The 15977-nt window shown below is 41.6% G+C and overlaps 1 protein-coding gene across 1 annotated transcript; it reads left to right on the forward strand.

Annotated features, from left to right (window-relative positions):
* Positions 1-598: 598 nt before the first annotated feature.
* Positions 599-15247, forward strand: LOC139445673 (zinc finger protein 595-like). The gene is made up of 8 exons (XM_071226864.1): positions 599-674; positions 1379-1519; positions 2920-3424; positions 3923-5056; positions 5884-5943; positions 6438-6506; positions 13503-13577; positions 14690-15247. Exons 1-8 carry the CDS (start codon positions 612-614, stop codon positions 15223-15225), a joined length of 2583 nt encoding a protein of 860 aa, XP_071082965.1. The 5' UTR covers positions 599-611; the 3' UTR covers positions 15226-15247.
* The last annotated feature ends 730 nt before the right edge of the window (positions 15248-15977 follow it).

Consider the following 15977-nt stretch of genomic DNA (forward strand, 5'->3'; position numbering starts at 1 on the left):
ACCAATTTCTATCCTCGCTAAAAGTGTGACATGAGTTAAATTCACAGCAGTGACAGAACTGTTATGATTGTAGGCTAGTATTGTTCTTTTGATGTACATACTTTTTTTTTTACAATAATGCAAACATATACTGGTACACCTAAATATGAAAGTTTTCTACAAATATGATGCACTTCATTCTCGTCTGCTCGGAGTGCAGTTCGATCCCCCGCCACATCATACCAAAAGACTTTTTAAAATGGTACTTGTTGTTACCCTGCCTGGTTTGGCATTGGGGTATAAATCTAGGAGTGGTCAGCTCAGAGTCAGTATACTGTGTCTGAGTGGGGTATCTAATAAACTGTGGCATCTCAGTGGGCTGGTGCTAAAAAATTGGCACAAGTCTTGATTGGTACAAGCAAACACCCACACACGTCACTGTATAACATCACAGCACAATAAACTTGAATGCGACGTTAAACCCCATTTCACCACTACCAACAACATGATTGACCTTTCAGTTTTACTTCTGAAAGTTTACCTTTACGATGAACCATAGTATTTATGTTAAAAGTTTTACATTCTATTGCAGCTTGTTTTGAATGAACAAGCCTGTTGAAGACACCTGAAGCATGGATTCCCTGTCAGAACTTCAGCTGATCAATGACTATCTTATCCGAAATTGTCAAGAGAAGGTAATCCTTTCTGTAATATTTCTGATTTATATATAATGTACTGTATACAAACATAACTGTCAACAAGACTTGTATACTTTAGGGTTGGTGGGGTAGCCCAGTTGTTAAAGCAGTCTCTTGTCTCACCGAAGGTCTGGGTCCGATTCCCCTCGCTGGTACAATATGTGTAGCCCATTTCAGGCGTCCCCCGCCATGATATGTTAAAGCGAGATTAGCACTATTTTGGCCATATGCATATCAATTGTGAATGGCTGCAAACAATTTATTGTTAGAGAAGCCTAGGTAAATCCCTGTTATGTACAGGGATGAGATTTTCATTATTGTGAGGTTTTAAGCTAGGAGTTTTATTATGTAGCTTGTCCAACAGATAAAGGTTGTTCTTGTAAAGAGATGTATTATGTTAATGTTACCAATGTATCATATTTCATGTTACATGATGTGGCAATTTAATAGAATGGGAATATTTCATAGCTTATCAAACAGTCATGACAATGTTCATTTTGTCAGCTATTGATAACACACATTAAAGCTTATTTTTCAATGCCAAATTTGACAAAGATCTATCTATCAATGTCCTAGAAAATTAGCCAATAGGAACCTTGGTTTATTTTGAGTGTGTGTTGTTTTGGGAGTAATGACAACATACCGGACCTTTGTATGTTAAACTGTGTAACATATTGTCATGAAATTCCTGTTTGTCCCAGGACAAGTTCATCCGCAGATGTGGGCCACTGCTCCGCCACTGTCAGTGTGGCGTGGTGACACAGAAGATCCTGGAAGATCTGTCCTGCATAGAGACCAGAATTAACACTGAGGAATACAGAAACTTGTTCTCAAAGACTCTAGTGAGTTGGCATTACCAGGAATGTACACTGGCGCTGTATTTGTCATGTCATGTTATGTAAGACTTTTTACCAGTTCTCCAGTAACCATGGTAACCCAATGCTTGCTTGACTAGAAATATGTTAAGGAGGTGATTAGGTGGTCCTGATGGCAGCAGTGTATTGGGTTGAATTTTGACCAGTTTCCTGTAGCTGAGGGGAGGATTAACATAAGCATGAGAATTGTCTACATTTTATTGTAAAAACAATGCTTTTTACTGCACAATGGTCTACATTTTATTGTAAAAACAATGCTTTTTAGTGCACAAGAGCTGATATCTACTACCCCGTGTGAATCAGAGGGCAGATTGTCATGGGACTATCAAGAGAGCATTGGGTGGTCATTGCGAAAGTGTGGATCTGTGCTCATGGTTTCACTCACTGGTTCGCCAGGCCCATTCATGCTGCTGTGATAAGAACTGAAATATTGTGACTGTCAAAGGACCCATGAAGATCTGGGTTAGAATAGGTCCATGTTCATGGGTTGAGTCCCAAATTAATCCAGTTTATGATTCTTGGTTGGTCATGAATAAACATCAAAGAGGTTAGCTCACGAGCCATGATATACCTGAAATACTGTGCACAGTGGAGCAACAAACACTCTTACTTAATCCACCTACCCCACCGAGTCCCTTACCAGTCACCCTTGAAGATCCGGGGTAGAAGAGGTCTTCAGCAACCCATGCTTGTCGTAAAAGGTGACTGCTTGTTGTAAGAGGCGACTAACGGGATTGGGTGGTCATGCTAACTGACTTGTTTGATGTATGTCATCGTATCCCAATTGCATGGATCAATGCTGATGATGTCAATCACTGGATTGTCTGGTCCAGACTCAATTAATAATATAACAACAAACAAGAGACTGGCAGAAACACAACATTTACTCACTCACTCAGTCATCTGTTATTCCATTTCTGTGTTCTGGTTTAAATGTATAGTGAAACCTTGGAAGCCTGGACCCTGGTAATCTGGATGACCCATCTTCTGAATGATAACTGCTGGGAAACCTCAGACAATATATGTATTCAAATTGACAGTACTTATGATTGATTAATTCAGACATTCCTTCATTGAGACAATTTCAGCGAGACTGCTACTGTCTGGATTAACAAGGGTTCACTGTATATGACATGTATGCAGGGATTTATCTCTGATTCCAAACTAAGTGCCCATGGCTGACAAATTGGGGAAGAATGTTATCTTGATTAAAATTTGGGAAATATTTAATTCCAATTTGGGATGGAATACTGACATCTGCTGCAGATTTGGGGTGCATTTTGGCCTCTGAGAAGGTCTAGATAAATCCTTGTGTATGTAGGCTATATAGCACAGGATCCTATTGACTTCATACCTTGATGTTTTAGGCCTGCCAAGACTTCTCAACAGATCCACCTCTGGACCCGAGTGATGGACCAGTTGTATCCGAGGAAGTCCAGTATGTATCCCAGGGGGATACAGAGGACACTCAAGTTGACATCATCGTCCATGACCTTCCTTCTACTCCTCAGGCAGGGGGAGACTACTCTTTCAGTATAAGCAGTGACATGACTCTCACTACCAACGAACCGGTTGTGCGAAGAATTGCCTTGCCACCGTATCCAGGGACAACGCAACCTGGGACATCCGACATCCCCGATGTGGCATCTGCTGAAACATCATCAGCACTGGAAGCTCTACAAGCCATCGCAGGCGTTGCCGGGGAAACAGGTTCCCTGGTGGTGTACGAACAGTTGGTAGATGAGGAGCAGGTGATTGTGGTGACATCGGATCAGATGCTGCACTTGTCGGAGATTCAGCAACAGGCAAACGAGATCACTGTGTTGGCTGAGACTGCAAGCCTACAACCACCCATCAGTGACAGCAATGAGGGTAAGGATGTTCTCAGTATACAGCCACACCAAATCCATTGTTTAACTTACTTTGCCTATATGGTCTAGTGGATAGAGTGTCTGGCTGGAAAGACAGTGGAAAGACACTGGTTTGAACCCTGGCTGCATCAAACCAAAAGATGTTAAAATATGGTACTTGTTGTTTCCCTGCCTGGCGTAATGCTTTAACGCATGTGCAGTAATTTTGAACACAATGAGAAACCCCATTTTACCTCACCTTAGTTCCCTTGTCTGCAGATATAGTTTTGTAAAAGTTGTCCGTGGTTGAAGGTTAAATAAGTAAATAGGAAAATTCAAAAACAAAAATATTGTCCTTACAGTATTTCTTTGAAGACGGTTTTTGATACTGATATGAATTAACATTATTTGACATACTCTCCAGGAAGAATACAATAAATATGATATTTATTTTTTTTATACCATACACTAATAATCAGATTTTTCAGCTTGGAAATAAAGCTACATTTAATTTTCACAGATGCTGAGAAATATTTGACAGAACTGAAAAAGGATTTTGCCACCAAAGAGGAAGAAAAAGAGTTGTTGGAGAAAATCGCAATAACACCGACACAAGGCAAGACTGCCATCATTTCTGATAAGGTCTACCAATGTAACTTGTGCGAGAAGTCTTATAACAAAGTTCAAACCTACAAGGAGCACTGTCTCAAACATGACAAGTCTCGACAGGAGAGGTGTAAGTGTAATGTGTGTGGTAAAGGATTCTCCAAACCATTCTTGCTCAAGATTCACATGGAGAGCCATAATGGGTTCAAGCCCGAGCAGTGTGGAACATGTGGGAAAAGATTTGCTCAGAAGAGTTCTCTCACAAGACACATGAAAATACATACGCAAGAAAAGCCTTACTCGTGTGTCGTATGTGACAAGAAGTTTAACCAGTTCATACACGCTAAACGACACATGGCACTACACTCCGTAAACAGACAGAAATGCCATTTATGCCCTCGGACATTCCCTCATAAAAAGTTGCTCGATAAACATATTGAAATTCATGAAAGTTTGGCAGCGCAGCAAAAGGTGCCTTTAAGTCCATGTAATGTACCCATTGGTAGCAAAGGAATTATCAAAAAGAATCAAGAAAAGCGGAAATTTTCCTGTAAGTATTGTATGGATAAATTCGATTTGAAAACGGATTTGAATGCTCATTATGAGTCTCATGCCGAGGACAGACCATTTAAATGTGAACTGTGTGGGTTTAGATGTGTGTCCGAACGAGGGCTGACATTCCATAAAACTTCCCATACAAACAGCGCAAGCAACATGTGTGAGATTTGTGGTCGGACGTTTAAGTATAAAGCTGGCTTGACGAACCATCTTCGAGAACATGCTGGCACCAAGCCTTTCCTGTGTGGGCAGTGTGGGGAAGGCTTTGTGTTTCAGCGGTTCCTCACCAGACACTGTACGATCAAGCATAATATTGTGTTTCAGCACAGTTGTAAGACATGTGGTCATAGGTTTAAGTCTTTCAAAGCATTGAAACATCACCGAGCAAGCAGTCATCGGAGAGCGCCGAGTGTGTTTACTTGCAGGAAGTGTGGAGAGAAGATGAGGGGGATGGCTGGCCTCATCAACCATCGGAGAAAACATCTTGAAGGTGAGGAACTTCAGACACTAAATACTTTCGGTTTTGTGATTTGTTTGTTGTTAAGCATTGCATTCCACAATTTCCAGCTATATGATGGCGGCCTGTAAATAATCGTTCTGGAATAGTTGTTAAACAGTTCACATTGTCAGCCCTGGGATGTAAGTTGGGTGTTGGATAGGGCTGTATCGATTCACCGATACCTACGATACCATTGACACATGATACTACTTGAATCGTCAGTTTGTGAGATCACAATAGGCTATATATAGAACAGGAGACTCATAGATATACCTCCCATAATGGCAGAAGTAGCATAGCGCCACCTGTAAGCATGGCAGAACACAAGGATGCTGACTAACTGTTACATTTAATAACCATCCCTTCATTTAAAACCATTTCTTGTGGTTTTCTTTGTTACAGGTTTTGAGATATCGATACATAAATGTATGAAGAATGAGGTTTTTGAGTTGTAGTTCAGTGATTTCATTGTTTTTTACTATTTGATGTTGTGTATTGTGATAACAATTGTATCGTCAGTGCGAATTGTTATACATGTTAAACTGTTGCATGGTATCTCAGTGGACTATCACTATTAAATCAACATTAAACGCACACTTGCACGCACTTTGCTAATGAAGAGCAGTAATCTTAGAATGCAACATTAAATCCCATTTCACCTCACCTCAACTCACCTCACCTCACCTCACCTCACCTCACCTCACCTCACCTCACCTCACCTCTAAATGGGTAAGGTTCATGACCTGCAGTACTTCAGACTTGTTATGAAGGAAATACTGAGTGCATCTCCTAACAGTGTGGCCTCTTCATGCTTACAGAGGCATCACCGGAAGGGAGGCAAGCTACAGAGGCTGCTGATGCTGCAGTGGAACAAACAGGTGATGCTCCAAGCTTGTATTGTGTTCTTCTAAGTTAATTAGTGGCATATGTATCTGTATATATATCAGTCAGTTTATCAACCTGATTAGCATGATTAGTCAGTATATATCAATAAATTTATCGACCCGTGAAGATCTGGGTTGGAATTGGTCTTCAGCTACCAATGTTTGTCGTAAGAGGCGACTATGCTTGTCGTAAGAGGTAACTTACTGTATCAGGTAGTCAGGCTCTCTGACTTGGTTGATGCATGTCATAGTATCCCAATTGCATGGATTGATGCTCATGATATCAAGCGCTGGAATGTCTGGTCCAGACTCGATTATTTACAGACCACTGTCATATAGCTGGAATATTGCTAAGTGCGTCGTTAAACAACAAACAAACAACATCAATCAGTTTATCAGTCAATTTTGCACTGAGGACCTTTCTATCAAAGCATGATCTGCCCCTTTAATACAGATGGGTGTACTGACTGTCTCATCTTCGTCCTCAGACACAGAGCAGCGAGGTGTGGAGGAGGAAGCAGACAAGGAGATCCAACATTTGCTGAAGAGATTCACACGTAAGGATTCCATCACCAGTGTCAGCTATTGAGATTTGTTTCTACACTGATGATGTTATTTATTTCTTGGGGAACCCTGATTCTTCACATCTGAGACCTGCATCACTTCGGACTTTCCTCCCACATTAAGCTGACACGCCGTTATATAACTGTAATACTGTTAAAAGCGACGATAAGCCCACGCACTCAATGTTACGGTTAAGGCAAGGACACCTTGACTTTCAGTCTCAACTTTAGTCACTTCATTGCTCATACTTTCAACTGCAGGGTTCATAAAAACTTGAGAAGTTCTGGAATTTGACCCTACCACTTTTATTTACATAGTGCTTAAAATGTGCTGAATGTTAAGAAACAAACCTCCCAAAGATTTACAGAAACACTGTAATTTCATAGCTTTTTTTCATTTATAATGCAACAACATATTGACTTAAAGTAGTCCAGTAGCAAATATGAGGTTGTATTTATGAATATAATAGTGAGTTGGAGCCTGCTTGACTTGGTGCAACACAACTTTGCTGAAGTTAACATACACAATATTGAAGGGAACTTTAGGTAAACTTAATGAAATGGATGGAAAACTTAAAGCCAGAAGGACATGATATTTTTTAATACAAAATAGTATAAAAACTCACGTACATTCTGTATTACAAGCTTTACCCGGTGCACATGCTGTATTACAAGCTTTACCCGGTGTACATGCTGTATTACAAGCTTTACCCGGTGTACATGCTGTATTACAAGCTTTACCCGGTGTACATTCTGTATTACAAGCTTTACCCGTTGTACATGCTGTATTACAAGCTTTACCCGGTGCACATGCTGTATTACAAGCTTTACCCGGTGTACATGCTGTATTACAAGCTTTACCCGGTGTACATTCTGTATTACAAGCTTTACCCGTTGTACATGCTGTATTACAAGCTTTACCCTGTGCACATGCTGTATTACAAGCTTTACCCTGTGCACATGCTGTATTACAAGCTTTACCCTGTGTATATTCTGTATTACAAGCTTTACCCGGTGTACATGCTGTATTACAAGCTTTACCCGGTGTATATTCTGTATTACAAGCTTTACCCGGTGTACATTCTGTATTACAAGCTTTACCCGGTGTACATGCTGTATTACAAGCTTTACCCTGTGTATATTCTGTATTACAAGCTTTACCCTGTGTACATGCTGTATTACAAGCTTTACCTGGTGTACATGCTGTATTACAAGCTTTACCTGGTGTACATGCTGTATTACAAGCTTTACCCTGTGTATATTCTGTATTACAAGCTTTACCCTGTGTACATGCTGTATTACAAGCTTTACCCGGTGCACATGCTGTATTACAAGCTTTACCCGGTGTACATGCTGTATTACAAGCTTTACCCGGTGTACATGCTGTATTACAAGCTTTACCCTGTGTATATTCTGTATTACAAGCTTTACCCTGTGTACATGCTGTATTACAAGCTTTACCCGGTGTACATGCTGTATTACAAGCTTTACCCGGTGTACATGCTGTATTACAAGCTTTACCCGGTGCACATGCTGTATTACAAGCTTTACCCGGTGCACATGCTGTATTACAAGCTTTACCCGGTGTACATGCTGTATTACAAGCTTTACCCGGTGTACATGCTGTATTACAAGCTTTACCCGGTGTACATGCTGTATTACAAGCTTTACCTGGTGCACATGCTGTATTACAAGCTTTACCCGGTGCACATGCTGTATTACAAGCTTTACCCGGTGCACATGCTGTATTACAAGCTTTACCCGGTGTACATGCTGTATTACAAGCTTTACCCGGTGTACATGCTGTATTACAAGCTTTACCCGGTGTACATGCTGTATTACAAGCTTTACCTGGTGCACATGCTGTATTACAAGCTTTACCCGGTGTACATGCTGTATTACAAGCTTTACCCGGTGTACATGCTGTATTACAAGCTTTACCTGGTGCACATGCTGTATTACAAGCTTTACCTGGTGCACATGCTGTATTACAAGCTTTACCCGGTGCACATGCTGTATTACAAGCTTTACCCGGTGTACATGCTGTATTACAAGCTTTACCCGGTGTACATGCTGTATTACAAGCTTTACCTGGTGTACATGCTGTATTACAAGCTTTACCCGGTGTACATTCTGTATTACAAGCTTTACCCTGTGTACATGCTGTATTACAAGCTTTACCCGTTGTACATTCTGTATTACAAGCTTTACCCGGTGCACATGCTGTTTTACAAGCTTTACCCGGTGCACATGCTGTATTACAAGCTTTACCCGGTGTACATGCTGTATTACAAGCTTTACCCGGTGTACATTCTGTATTACAAGCTTTACCCGGTGCACATGCTGTTTTACAAGCTTTACCCGGTGTACATGCTGTATTACAAGCTTTACCCGGTGCACATGCTGTATTACAAGCTTTACCCGGTGTACATGCTGTTTTACAAGCTTTACCCGGTGTACATGCTGTATTACAAGCTTTACCCGGTGCACATGCTGTATTACAAGCTTTACCCGGTGCACATGCTGTATTACAAGCTTTACCCGGTGCACATGCTGTATTACAAGCTTTACCCGGTGCACATGCTGTATTACAAGCTTTACCCGGTGTACATGCTGTATTACAAGCTTTACCCGGTGCACATGCTGTATTACAAGCTTTACCCGGTGTACATTCTGTATTACAAGCTTTACCCGGTGTACATGCTGTATTACAAGCTTTACCCGGTGTACATGCTGTATTACAAGCTTTACCCGGTGTACATTCTGTATTACAAGCTTTACCCGGTGTACATTCTGTATTACAAGCTTTACCCGGTGCACATGCTGTTTTACAAGTTTTACCCGGTGCACATGCTGTATTACAAGCTTTACCCGGTGTACATGCTGTATTACAAGCTTTACCCGGTGTACATGCTGTATTACAAGCTTTACCCGGTGCACATGCTGTATTACAAGCTTTACCTGGTGTACATGCTGTATTACAAGCTTTACCCGGTGTACATGCTGTATTACAAGCTTTACCCTGTGTATATTCTGTATTACAAGCTTTACCTGGTGTACATGCTGTATTACAAGCTTTACCCTGTGTATATTCTGTATTACAAGCTTTACCCGGTGTACATGCTGTATTACAAGCTTTACCCTGTGTACATGCTGTATTACAAGCTTTACCCGGTGTATATTCTGTATTACAAGCTTTACCCTGTGTATATTCTGTATTACAAGCTTTACCCTGTGTATATTCTGTATTACAAGCTTTACCCTGTGTATATTCTGTATTACAAGCTTTACCCTGTGTACATGCTGTATTACAAGCTTTACCCGGTGTACATGCTGTATTACAAGCTTTACCCGGTGTACATGCTGTATTACAAGCTTTACCCGGTGTACATGCTGTATTACAAGCTTTACCTGGTGCACATGCTGTATTACAAGCTTTACCCGGTGTACATGCTGTATTACAAGCTTTACCCGGTGTACATGCTGTATTACAAGCTTTACCCGGTGTATATTCTGTATTACAAGCTTTACCCTGTGTATATTCTGTATTACAAGCTTTACCCTGTGTATATTCTGTATTACAAGCTTTACCCTGTGTATATTCTGTATTACAAGCTTTACCCTGTGTACATGCTGTATTACAAGCTTTACCCGGTGTACATGCTGTATTACAAGCTTTACCCGGTGTACATGCTGTATTACAAGCTTTACCCGGTGTACATGCTGTATTACAAGCTTTACCTGGTGCACATGCTGTATTACAAGCTTTACCCGGTGTACATGCTGTATTACAAGCTTTACCCGGTGTACATGCTGTATTACAAGCTTTACCTGGTGCACATGCTGTATTACAAGCTTTACCTGGTGCACATGCTGTATTACAAGCTTTACCCGGTGCACATGCTGTATTACAAGCTTTACCTGGTGTACATGCTGTATTACAAGCTTTACCCGGTGTACATGCTGTATTACAAGCTTTACCTGGTGTACATGCTGTATTACAAGCTTTACCCGGTGTACATTCTGTATTACAAGCTTTACCCTGTGTACATGCTGTATTACAAGCTTTACCCGTTGTACATTCTGTATTACAAGCTTTACCCGGTGCACATGCTGTTTTACAAGCTTTACCCGGTGCACATGCTGTATTACAAGCTTTACCCGGTGTACATGCTGTATTACAAGCTTTACCCGGTGTACATTCTGTATTACAAGCTTTACCCGGTGCACATGCTGTTTTACAAGCTTTACCCGGTGTACATGCTGTATTACAAGCTTTACCCGGTGCACATGCTGTATTACAAGCTTTACCTGGTGTACATGCTGTATTACAAGCTTTACCCGGTGTACATGCTGTATTACAAGCTTTACCCTGTGTATATTCTGTATTACAAGCTTTACCTGGTGTACATGCTGTATTACAAGCTTTACCCGGTGTACATTCTGTATTACAAGCTTTACCCTGTGTACATGCTGTTTTACAAGCTTTACCCGGTGTACATGCTGTATTACAAGCTTTACCCGGTGCACATGCTGTATTACAAGCTTTACCCGGTGCACATGCTGTATTACAAGCTTTACCCGGTGCACATGCTGTATTACAAGCTTTACCCGGTGCACATGCTGTATTACAAGCTTTACCCGGTGTACATGCTGTATTACAAGCTTTACCCGGTGTACATTCTGTATTACAAGCTTTACCCTGTGTACATGCTGTATTACAAGCTTTACCCGGTGTACATTCTGTATTACAAGCTTTACCCGGTGCACATGCTGTTTTACAAGCTTTACCCGGTGCACATGCTGTATTACAAGCTTTACCCGGTGTACATGCTGTATTACAAGCTTTACCCGGTGTACATGCTGTATTACAAGCTTTACCCGGTGCACATGCTGTATTACAAGCTTTACCTGGTGCACATGCTGTATTACAAGCTTTACCCGGTGTACATGCTGTATTACAAGCTTTACCCGGTGTACATGCTGTATTACAAGCTTTACCCGGTGCACATGCTGTATTACAAGCTTTACCTGGTGTACATGCTGTATTACAAGCTTTACCCTGTGTATATTCTGTATTACAAGCTTTACCTGGTGTACATGCTGTATTACAAGCTTTACCCGGTGTACATGCTGTATTACAAGCTTTACCCGGTGTACATGCTGTATTACAAGCTTTACCCGGTGCACATGCTGTATTACAAGCTTTACCCGGTGTACATGCTGTATTACAAGCTTTACCCGGTGCACATGCTGTATTACAAGCTTTACCCGGTGTACATGCTGTATTACAAGCTTTACCCGGTGTACATGCTGTATTACAAGCTTTACCCGGTGTACATGCTGTATTACAAGCTTTACCCGGTGTACATGCTGTATTACAAGCTTTACCCGGTGTACATGCTGTATTACAAGCTGTACCCGGTGTACATGCTGTATTACAAGCTTTACCCGGTGCACATGCTGTATTACAAGCTTTACCCGGTGCACATGCTGTATTACAAGCTTTACCCGGTGCACATGCTGTATTACAAGCTTTACCCGGTGCACATGCTGTATTACAAGCTTTACCCGGTGCACATGCTGTATTACAAGCTTTACCCGGTGCACATGCTGTATTACAAGCTTTACCCGGTGCACATGCTGTATTACAAGCTTTACCCGGTGTACATGCTGTATTACAAGCTGTACCCGGTGTACATGCTGTATTACAAGCTTTACCCGGTGTACATTCTGTATTACAAGCTTTACCCGGTGCACATGCTGTATTACAAGCTTTACCTGGTGTACATGCTGTATTACAAGCTTTACCCGGTGTACATGCTGTATTACAAGCTTTACCCTGTGTATATTCTGTATTACAAGCTTTACCTGGTGTACATGCTGTATTACAAGCTTTACCCGGTGTACATGCTGTATTACAAGCTTTACCCGGTGTACATGCTGTATTACAAGCTTTACCCGGTGTACATGCTGTATTACAAGCTTTACCCGGTGCACATGCTGTATTACAAGCTTTACCCGGTGCACATGCTGTATTACAAGCTTTATCCGGTGCACATGCTGTATTACAAGCTTTACCCGGTGTACATGCTGTATTACAAGCTTTACCCTGTGTACATGCTGTATTACAAGCTTTACCCGGTGTACATGCTGTATTACAAGCTTTACCCTGTGTATATTCTGTATTACAAGCTTTACCCGGTGTACATTCTGTATTACAAGCTTTACCTGGTGTACATGCTGTATTACAAGCTTTACCCGGTGTACATGCTGTATTACAAGCTTTACCCGGTGTACATGCTGTATTACAAGCTTTACCCGGTGTACATGCTGTATTACAAGCTTTACCCGGTGCACATGCTGTATTACAAGCTTTACCCGGTGTACATGCTGTATTACAAGCTTTACCCGGTGTACATGCTGTATTACAAGCTTTACCCGGTGCACATGCTGTATTACAAGCTTTACCCGGTGTACATGCTGTATTACAAGCTTTACCCGGTGTACATGCTGTTTCTGGTGTTATTTGAGGGATGCATGTGGTAATTGGAAAAACTCTTTGTCTACATAAAATAGTAGAGAGTGACCTGTGTCACTGATACACTGAGATATTAAAATACTGTTCACTCACTCACCCACCCACCCTATTGATGACGTTATGTAGATTAACAGTTGATGATATTTGATAAAAATATTGCAGTTAGGTTGCCACTGTGGTTTATGATATACTGTGGTCCATGGTATAACTGTGGTTTATGATATACTGTGGTCCGTGGTATAACTGTGGTTTATGATATACTGTGGTCCGTGGTATAACTGTGGTTTATGATATACTGTGGTCTGTGGTATAACTGTGGTTTATGATATACTGTGGTCCGTGGTATAACTGTGGTTTATGATATACTGTGGTCCGTGGTATAACTGTAGTTTATGATATACTGTGGTCCGTGGTATAACTGACATAACACTCAGTCACTCATGTTTCAGGGTCAAGAGGGGAGAGTACTCCGGGGAAGTACCAGAAAATGATGAAGAGTGATACTGCAGGTGCTGAAGACACAGGTAGGTGTACAGTTGTAAAGCTATAAGTGCCTGGTGAGGCACTGGTTACCGAGTCTGTCAGGCCAACCATTGCTTCCTTGTACCCTGCACTTACAACCGAGGGCCCTGTTTGTGCCATTTGAGCCTGCAAGCTTACATATACCATATGGCCTCTGTTTTTGTTCATTTGAATCTGATTGCAGTAAACTACGGTTTTAACAAACTCAAAGGGACCACTAATTCTAGTTCGTTGTAACCGTAGTTCGTTATAAGCATATATACAGCAAATGGACAGGATCAAAACACATTTCGTTATGTCTTTCAGTTTGTTATAAACGTGTTCGTTATAACCTTAATAAATAAAGTTTACTTAAATATAATAACTTTTATGAGCCACTCACTCACAGATTCAATACACCCACATAGCCTCACTCACTCAACCACTCAACTCACACACACAACTCACTCACCCACATGACTCACGAAATCACTCACTCACACAACTCACCCACCCACACAACTCACCAAGTCACTCACTCACACAACTCACTCACCCACACAATTCACCGACAATTCAGCATACAACTCACTCACACAATTCACCAAGTCACTCACTCACACAACTCACTCACCCACACAACTCACTCACCCACACAACTCACTCACCCACACAACTCACTCACACACACAACTCACTCACCCACACAACTCACTCACCCACACAACTCACCCACCAACACAACTCACCCACCCACACAACTCACCGACAATTCAGCATACAACTCACCCACTAAATCACTCACTTACACAACTCACTATATTACTCACGCTTACAACTCACCCACACAATTCACTCACTAAATCACTCACTCACACAGCTCATTGTTCATCCCGGGGCGGTCGGGTAGCCTAGTGGTTAAAGCGTTCGCTCGTCACGCCGAAGACCCGGGTTCGATTCCCGACATGGGTACAATGTGTGAAGCCCATTTCTGGTGTCCCCGCCGTGATATTGCTGGAATATTGCTAAAAGCGGCGTAAAACCATACTCACTCACTCACTCATTGTTCATCCCCTTTTCTGTTTCCTTTAAATTTTCTTTGAACATCCTGATTTCAACACATTTGTGCTTCCAGATATGTCAGTCCCGCCCGACGCCAAGACACCGACAGTCGAGGACAGCGCAGTTGTCATGAATAATGACCTGACCCCAGACAAGGACATCAGTGGTGATGTCGTGTTCAACAAGGAAGGGAAGCCAAGGAAAGTATGTCCACTCTGCAACAAGATGCTGCACCCGACCAGTATTTACAAACACATCCGAGACCACGACAGACCCCAAAATTCCAACACGGCTTTCACGAAGAGCGGCCAGCCGCGGAAGCCATGTTCTGTTTGCAATGTGCTCATATCGGAAACAAGCTTGTACACACACATGCGGATTCACAAGAAACACGGAGATATCCGAGCAGTCCCTCCTCCGAAGCCGGATGACGGGAAGAAGAGGAAGCCGTGTAAAGTCTGTGGGAAACTCTGCACGGAATCATCGATGTCAAAACACATGGTGCTACATATGTCTGAACGACCATTCAGCTGTGATATCTGTGGAAGGAAGTTTACACAGAAATTCCATGTTACACGTCATAAACATTCTCAACATACTAAAAAGTGACTGTTTGTGATCCTGATGTTTGGCCTTATTTGTTTGTTTGTTGTTTGTTGATTAACGCCGCACTCAGCAATATTCCAGCTATATGAATGGTCTGTAAATAATCAAGTCTGGACCAGACAATCCAGTGATTGACATCATGAGCATCGATCCGTGCAATTGGGATACGATGACATGCATCAACCAAGTCAGCGAGCCTGACTACCTGATACAGTAAGTTACCTCTGATGACAAGCATAGTCGCCTCTTACGACAAACATTGGTAGCTGAAGACCAATTCCAACCCAGATCTTCACGGGTCGATAAATTTATTGATATATACTGACTAATCATGCTAATCAGGTTGATAAACTGACTGATATATATACAGATACATATGCCACTAATTAACTTAGAAGAACACAATACAAGCTTGGAGCATCACCTGTTTGTTCCACCCAATCCCGTTAGTCGCCTTTTACGGCAAGCATGGGTTGCTGAAGACCTATTCTACCCCGGAATCTTCACGGGTGGTTAAGTATGACCATACCTATAAGTGACAGTATTTGTGAACGTCATGTTTTACCTTAAATATGAATAGTCTCAAAAGTGACAGTATTTGTGATCATCGAGAACAAATTTTCTTGCAATGTTTGTAGTTTTCTTGCTTGTTCCAAACACAAATCTGATTCAACATCTTCAATATGATTGCCAAAGGAGCATACATTATTTTTGAAAAATTAAACTTTAAAGGTAATGTAAACTTAAAGGTGATG

Source organism: Haliotis cracherodii, unplaced genomic scaffold (genome assembly GCF_022045235.1).
Source record: "Haliotis cracherodii isolate W230 unplaced genomic scaffold, xgHalCrac1.p SCAF_6, whole genome shotgun sequence".
NCBI lineage: Eukaryota > Metazoa > Mollusca > Gastropoda > Lepetellida > Haliotidae > Haliotis > Haliotis cracherodii.